This window comes from Mytilus californianus, unplaced genomic scaffold, assembly GCF_021869535.1.
Source record: "Mytilus californianus isolate M0D057914Y unplaced genomic scaffold, xbMytCali1.0.p SCAF_6, whole genome shotgun sequence".
NCBI lineage: Eukaryota > Metazoa > Mollusca > Bivalvia > Mytilida > Mytilidae > Mytilus > Mytilus californianus.
Genome location: NW_026262712.1, coordinates 84,694,502 through 84,702,995, shown reverse-complemented (window position 1 = coordinate 84,702,995; position 8,494 = coordinate 84,694,502). Strand labels below are relative to the sequence as shown.

The 8,494-nt window shown below is 33.9% G+C and overlaps 1 protein-coding gene across 4 annotated transcripts; it reads right to left on the bottom strand.

Annotated features, from left to right (window-relative positions):
• Positions 1 to 446: 446 nt before the first annotated feature.
• LOC127706504 (integrase/recombinase xerD homolog) lies at positions 447 to 5,079 on the bottom strand. 4 transcript variants are annotated; one of them, XM_052211167.1, is made up of 3 exons: positions 4,190 to 5,079; positions 1,999 to 2,151; positions 447 to 618 (listed from the first exon to the last, which is right to left on the bottom strand). In XM_052211167.1, the coding sequence occupies exons 1-3, from the start codon at positions 4,998 to 5,000 to the stop codon at positions 602 to 604; spliced, it is 981 nt and encodes a 326-aa protein (XP_052067127.1). In that variant the 5' UTR covers positions 5,001 to 5,079; the 3' UTR covers positions 447 to 601. The 4 variants fall into 4 exon arrangements, 3 of the variants coding, with proteins under 3 accessions (XP_052067127.1, XP_052067125.1, XP_052067126.1); XR_007984498.1 differs by having other exon boundaries at positions 1,999 to 5,079; XM_052211165.1 differs by lacking the exon at positions 447 to 618 and having other exon boundaries at positions 628 to 2,151.
• Positions 5,080 to 8,494: the final 3,415 nt, after the last annotated feature.

Genomic DNA, 8,494 nt, shown 5'->3' with positions numbered 1-8,494 from the left:
CGACGATTACGGAGCACTCGAAAGTCCGATTTTTATATCATTTTTCTTAAATTGAAATCCTTTTTGACTAACTTTAATATTGATATTATGAGATACGCTCAACATGAAATATACGGATATGCATGTTGAATTGATAATAAACTTTCAAAGTCGAATTAATTTATTATTGTGCCGATTACGGAGCTCTCGAAAGTCCGATTTTTGTATCAATTTTCTTATTGAAATCCGTTTTGACAAAATTATTGATATTATTAGATACGCTCAACATGAAATTTACGGAGATGCTTGTTGAATTGATAATAAACTTTCAAAGTTGAATTAACAAACTTATTTGTTCAATCTATTTCTCAAGATCGAAATAAAGACAATTGTCTCATTGGCACTCTTATTTAAATTCACAACCAAACCTACACAATTTTCAATGTATGTAATAGTATAGAGTATTTATGTTCTTATTCAATACTTCAAACGAACATAAAGCATTTACAAAGTAAAAACTCAACACAGTTTTTGGTTATCAGCTCGCCCCGACAGCACAGAAAGCTTATTTTTATTATAAACAATAAACAAATGTCCAATTTGCTGTCATCGACCGCTGCCATCACATATAAACACAATCTACAATAGAAAAATGTTCTATAAGTTGAAGAAAAAATCATTTCGATTTACATACATGTATTTTATCAACTATTTTCTACATAACATACTGATTCACATTCCTATGAAGTCTTAATAAAAGGGGTGGGTGGGTGGGAAAACGAACCTTTCTGTCGGATAGGCGAACCTCGAATGACAATTCTAGATATCTTATTATAATTTTAGCGCTAAAATTCTAGCATGAAGTTATCATGATTGATATAACTTAAACCGGTAATAACTTACTGATGGTCCAATCAAATTAAACATAAACATGTTTTGATTTAAACACACGTGTTAAAAGTAAACAAATACACGTGTTCCCGAGTAACCTTTATAAATACATTTATGTTCTTATTCAATACTTCAAACGAACATAAAGCATTTACAAAGTAAAAACTCAACACAGTTTTTGGTTATCAGCTCGCCCCGACAGCACAGAAAGCTTCGATTGATAAAGAAAGGGACATAAAGAAAAAGGGGGGACAAACAATATAAATTACAATCCTAAATTCTTAGATACTGACAATCTGTTGAGTATACTCTCTTTAACATAACCATCTTTGGCTTTATCACTTTTCCATCTCCCGTGTTTCTTAAACAACCGGTCATCTATTCCAGCTTCTGCCGCGGCAGTAGCTCCTCCTGACCTCAAACTATGTAAGCCAAACTGTTTTTTATCAAGACCTAAACTGTCAAGTGCAGATAACAATAACTCTCTGGCTCTGGTGTAAGAAATATGACTACTCTTTCTAAGTTTGTATATATTCAAAGATTTACAATAACAAATAGATCTAAAAATAAAATCATTCGATTCTTCAGGAATGTTAGCTAACTTTAGATAACGCTGAAGTACATCTACCGGGCATGTAATATTCCCTGTTTTTGAAATGACAACATCTTTCCCTTCCCTATATACATCAGTTTTACTCTTGACTAAATGAAGTGTAAGGTAAGTAGGGGAAAACTGTATATCAGACCTTCTCAAGTTAGCTAACTCGGAGAATCTTAAAAAGCCAGCATAGGCTAATAAACACATACATGCTATTCTTACATCTTTTAAATTACAAGTATTATTAGCATATTTACATACAATATTTTTCAAAATATGCGGTGTGATAGGTTCTTTTTTGACAACTGAATGACCTATTTTTCTATGAGCCCCTTCAAGAACAGATGCAACTAGATTATTTTCACTGGGATCAGCAACGCCAGCTAATTTATGTGCCCATTTTATGGCGTAAAAAGCATCATTTAATTTTGAAACCGATTTTGCAGTTTCAGACAAATGAATTAAATATAAAGAAATATGTAAATGAGATGCTGGCAATGGTGAAAAAGAATATTGACTAGTCCACTTACACCATGAATTGAAGGCATATCTATATTTCTTCTGAGTACTCGCAGCCTTGGACGAAAGAAGGAATTCTGGTAACTGTTTGAACAAACTGCTGAGATCATTATTAGAGGCAACTTGTGAATTAAAGTCTGACCAATGTCCTACTGAAAAAATATCTGAAAAACGTAAAATTGCAATAACATTTTATATACATATACAGAGGACGAATTATTAGCATATTTCAGATTTCTATACACAGTAAAATATAATATATATTCAAATATTTCAACGCCAGCTACAATATCTTTATAGATACTAGGGCCATAAACTGTAAAACAAATTACCATGCCTGCTAAAATATCATTATAGATACTAGGGCCATGTCAAATAAAAAACCAAGCCTGCTACAATATCATTACCGATACTAGGGCCATGTCAACATAAACACCCATGCCTGCTACAATATACATATACTAGGGCCATGTCACAAACAGACCATGACTGCTACAATATATCTATATATATATTAGGGCCATGTCACAAACAGACCATGCCTGCTAAAATATATCTATATATATTAGGGCCATGTCTAAGATGCATCTAGCAAAACAGCCAAAACTGGCGAACCAAACGGTTCAATTCCGAATATCGTATTCTTATTCGAACCTTGCTTATAAATACCATCAGTATTTTTAAACACAATAACATCTTTTACGTAATCTTGATAAATCAGATGTTTATCGAATATCAAAGGCCAGAATGCAGCAGAAATCCACTTAGGCACAACTAACGTGCCTCGAGCTTTACAAGCTATAATGTGTTTAATCGATCGTATCACAAGATTAATTGGTGGAACTAGCCAATTATTTTCATTGGTCCAAACTTGAGAAAATGCATCAACTGCTTCAGAATCAGGTTGCCAAAATAAGGAGTTAAATCTCATAACTTTTCTATTTTCGACACTTGCAAACCTGTCAATCGAATAAGGACCCCACATATCATTTAAAAAATTGAAAAATATATGTGTGACTCCCCAGTCCTCGAAATCAACCATTTTGCTGATATAATCAGCCTTTTCATTTTCTTTTCTGGGAATCCATTGAATGTCAATTGATATTCCTTTTTGAATGCAAAATGAAAAAATAGATTTTGCTATAACATGAAGATTTTCTTTCATACTTCCCGAATTAACAATTTTGACACAATTTTGATTGTCAGTAAACCACTTTATAGTTTTTCCTGTGAAACTATTCTTAAAAGAAAAAAGGGCCAACTCTATAGCTTTCAGCTCTCTCCATGTGGAGCTTTGTACCGTTTCACTACATGTCCACATCTTATGGAAAATCTTATTTTCTAATTCAACGGTGTATGCACCAGCGGCAATATTACTAGCATCTGAGTATATGACAACAGAAGATTTACTGTAATGACATAAATTACGATAGTTAATCATGGTGACATTTTCTAACCAGAACTTTAACTCTGATAAAACCTCGACGGGTTTGTACCCTGTAATGGGAATATCCCACCCAATTCTACTTTCAATTTCCATGTAACAGAACTTTGACATAATTCTAGCCACATTTCCGATTACGGGAGTCATAGAAATAATTCTACCTACAACCTGAGCTAAAGATCTAGCTGTAACATAGGGAAATTTAGCCAAAATTACATTCAATGAGAAAATCAAATCGTCAACTCGACGTTGAGTAATAGATAATTTGTATTCTTTCGAGTTCCAAACTATTCCCAACCATTCTAACTCGGTAACAGGTTTAAAAACAGACTTCTCCTCGTTAATAAGGAAACCAGCATCAATCAAAGACCTTTTTACGAAGGACGATTGCTCATTACATGTATTTTCATCTGGACTCATGCCAAATCCATCATCTAAATACAAAACAACTTTTATACCGTTTCCACGCCAAAATTTTACTAGTGGCCTCAAACATTTAGTAAAAATGTACGGACCGGTAGTAATTCCGAAAGCTAAAACAGTATAGCAATAAAATTGACCTTCCCACTGAAAACCTAAGAAAGTCTGTTGCTGTGAGCATATGTCTAAGTGAAAATAACCAGATTTTAAATCAAACTTAAACAGATACATATCTTTGTCAAAATATTGTATAGCTAACTTCCAATCCTCAAATTTTATTTTTTCGCGCTTTATGTGTTTATTCAATTGACTCATATCTAAAATAAGTCGTTTCTTACCGGACTTTTGAGTAGCAACACTCAATGGATTTACCACATATGGTTGAAAAGGCACTTTAATTACGCAACCTATTTGAACTAAATCTTCAATTGACTTTGTGACAAATTCAGTATTCTGCCGTGCTGATCTATTATTTCTGTGGTACATTTTAAAAGGTGTATCTATAAATGGAATAACATAACCATTTTTTATTGTATCAAGCACAAAAGGACAAGCACCTATATTTTCCCAATACTTTACATGACAAGCTAATCTACCTTTCACCCCTTTAAATTTATCATATGACTGACAATTTTCAAAATATTGAACTTGATCTAAAAAAGATTCTATATAATCGTTATCAACAAAACATGTAGAAAATTGGTCATTAATAGTGTCTAAATACTTATCATTCACAATGACTGGAGAGTGACGTTCAGGCCCTACTTTACTACTTCTGGTAGGTTGTGGAGTTGCTGTTGGATGACCTGAGACTGGCGAGAAGAGGACAGTTTTTTCTCCAGTGGCCTTGTTGCTTGCAGTAGTGGCACGTGTCGATTGAGCAAGGCTCACGCCTTGCGAAGCTCCCACGAAAGGGCTGTTGCTGATTACGTTGATAATGCTGAGCGTAAGCAGGGTTACCATAAGATTCCGCAGGTTGTTGACGAGGCGGATTTTTTGGGTAAGGTTGCTGGCGAGATTTTGACTTCTCCTTGGAGGTACGGATAGCTCTGGTCTCAGCTTGTCGTATCTTTCTCTCATCTTCAGAATCTGAAGCCACGGCATTGGATTCGTATTCCCTAACGGTTCCCCAACCAGCAGGGGAAGCATCAGCTATGCGTATTTTCTTATTACGGCTTTTGATCTTATCAGTTATGTCAAGAACTAATCTATAGGCTTGAGTATTGGAGTTAGGGATGAATTTTGAAAGTTTATTAACAGTGTCTAATAATTCCTCGTTAAAGGTGTACTGAATTCTGTTTCCTTCCCCCTTAAATTTTAGAGTGACGTCCTCCTTAATTTTTCTCTTAAGGCAATCTTGTTCTTGTATGAGTTCAGATTTCAACTCACCTAACTTGCTGTCTAAAATTGTCTTAAAAAGCTCTACAGTATCTACCAAATCAGACGACTTATCAGCTGCTTTATGAATATTAGGTGGCGGTAAACTATTATCTCCTTCGAGTAGTATGTCTTCATTCAATTCCAGACGTGGAGAAGATTCGGACATTTTACCAAGTGGCGATTTAAGAAAAAACGAACCTTTCTGTCGGATAGGCGAACCTCGAATGACAATTCTAGATATCTTATTATAATTTTAGCGCTAAAATTCTAGCATGAAGTTATCATGATTGATATAACTTAAACCGGTAATAACTTACTGATGGTCCAATCAAATTAAACATAAACATGTTTTGATTTAAACACACGTGTTAAAAGTAAACAAATACACGTGTTCCCGAGTAACCTTTATAAATACATTTAACTTAGCTACATGCTTGCTAAAAATATGTCATTATGTGGTAATATTAAGTATTTGATTTTTTTCAGGAGAACGCGCTAAAGTGCCCTTTTTTAAAAACGCGCCCCTCTATTTTCAAATCCTAGCTGGAACATATATATATTTGTTTAGGGGCAAGCTGAAGGACGCCTCCGGGTGCGGGAGTTTCTCGCTGCATTGAAGACCTATTGGTGACCTATTGGTGACCTTCTGCTGTTCCCCATTTCCATTGTCAATTTTAGAAAAGGGTATTGTCTGTTTAAAAAAAATAGAAGGTACAAAATTATTATGTCTGAACAACACTTAAATCTTATTCCGACATTACAGATGGAATTTTATTTCATTAACGTGAATGAGGTCGGAGTGACTCGGTGTGCGCCTTTTCCTAAATTTCTCTTTTTTTTTCTCCAGATCCCACCTTTGTTGTCCCCTTGATTTCATTACCCCAATTTTTATAACCCTATATCCAACATCCCCTTTTTGTAACCTCAACATCACCCCCTCTCTATATCCCACTTCGAGGGCTACTTGCAAGAATCATTTTGATCAAGATGAATTTTATGCCCAAAATTATCAGCCTGATATGGAACAGGATTAAAGTTTCGTGATCCCTGTTAAAAAAACAAAACAGTTGTGACTTTCTTTTTACATAACGAATATAAAATGAGAGCGGACGAGCTACAAAAAATATAATAGTATCAACAAAGAGGCAATATCGATAAATGTTTTAATCAAATTATTTAAAATTTTTCAAATTACGACTAGAGTGCGAACGCTGAAATGTCTCGCCTTCTTTACTTATCATTGATATTATGTTGAGGGGGTCGGATGGGTCCTGATCCCGAAATCCCGGGCTTAAAAACATGAAATCCCAAGGTCCCGAATTAAAAAACAAAACAGCTGCGCCATGAGCGCATGATACGCCCTTCGTCTTGTGTGCAATAATCATAAATAGTTTCTGAGATACAGCGTGACATATGAAAACCCACCTTTTTTAACAAAAAACTCAATAATAACTCTAAACCAAAATTTTGAATCATCACAAAAAAATATACAGATCTTAAGATAAATATAACTTAGAAGTGTGTAAAGTCTTAAGCAATACTCATAAATTGTTTTGGAGATACAGCGTGACATGTGAAAGCCCCCCCCCCCCCTTCTTTTTTTTACAAAAAACTCAATATTTCTAAAACAAAATTTGGAATCAAAACCAAAAAGTATACAGATATTAAGATTAATATAACTAATAAGTGTGGAAATTTTTAAGCAATAATCATGCAAAAATCGATTTTGAGATATGGCGAGACATGTAAACAAAACCCATCCCCCTTTTTTACAAAATACTCAATAACTCAAAAATAAAATTATGAATCATCAGTAAATATTGTACAGATCTTAAGATTAATATAACTAAGAAGTGTGTAAAGTTTTAAGCAATTATCATAAATCGTTTTTGAGAAACAGCGTGACATGTGAAAGCCCCCCCCCCCCCTTTAAAAAAAAACAAAAAAAAACTCAATATTCCTAAAATAAAATTTTGAATAAAAACCAAAAAGTATACAGATTTTAAGATTAATATAACTAATAAGTGTGTAAAGTTTTAAGCAATAATCATTAATCGATTTTGAGATATGGCGAGACATGTTAAAAACCCCATCCCCCTTTTTTACAAAATACTCAATAACTCAAAAATAAAATTTTGAATCATCACTAAAAATTATACAGATCTTAAGATTAATATAACTAAGATGTGTGTGAAGTATTAAGCAAGTATCATAAATAGTTTTTGAGATACGGCGCGACATGTAAAAAAAAAAAAAAAAACACACCCCTGTTTTAATTACAAAGTCCTGTAACTCAAAAAGTTTTAATCTTATTTTCACCAAAAAATTTACAGATCGTTTGACCATTATAAGGAACAACTGTATTAAGTTTCATGAAATTTTGATGAGTCGTTCTCAAGTTACGGTGCGACATGTTTACGCCGGACAGACGGATAGACGGACGGACGGACAGACGAACGGACAGACGGACGCCGGACATTTGTTTACCATAATACGTCCCGTCAAAATTTTGAATCGGAATTTGAAAAAAGAAATCCCGGATCCCGAAAGGGTCAATCCCGAAATCCCGAGCTTCAAAACACCCGATCCCGACGTCCCGAAAAAGGTCCTGCCCACCCTCTATGTTGATAGTCCTAAATATAAAGCTTTACTACAACTATCACATAAACTTAACATGGTCCAAGAAAATGAGGTCAAGGTCATATAAACAAAACAAGAAATACATGTACACCTTACAATAAATCACTAAGTATAGTTGACCTATTGCTAATAGTTTCTAAGAAACAGACTTAAGGTAGATGGGGTGTCTAAATTATAATCCATAGAATTTTTAATAATTTGCCAAAATGTAGTTTATATCATGCTTTTTAAAAAAAAATAATAAAAAGAATGGGTCACGGGGCTTATTTTCACGCTACAGGTTGTACAAAATTGACAGATTTTGTATAGATTATGCATGGAAAAACCAATTTTCTGCCATTAAACGAAAACTACACCATAGAATTTTGAGATAAAATATGAGAAGATAGCTCAACTAGTATGCTTTCAGATAAGAAAAAGAAAAAATGGGGTCACGGGACCCGTTTTCTTGCTACATAATAAAATAGGTAAATTCCTAACACATTCTATTGTAAATGTAACTTTATCTGAATTATCTGCCCTTACATTTGAGTTGCCTCCCCTTATGTGGCAAAGTTGGAAAAAATAGAATCAAACAAAAGTATTCTTTTTTTTATAAAATACAACCATAAATATGATAAAAT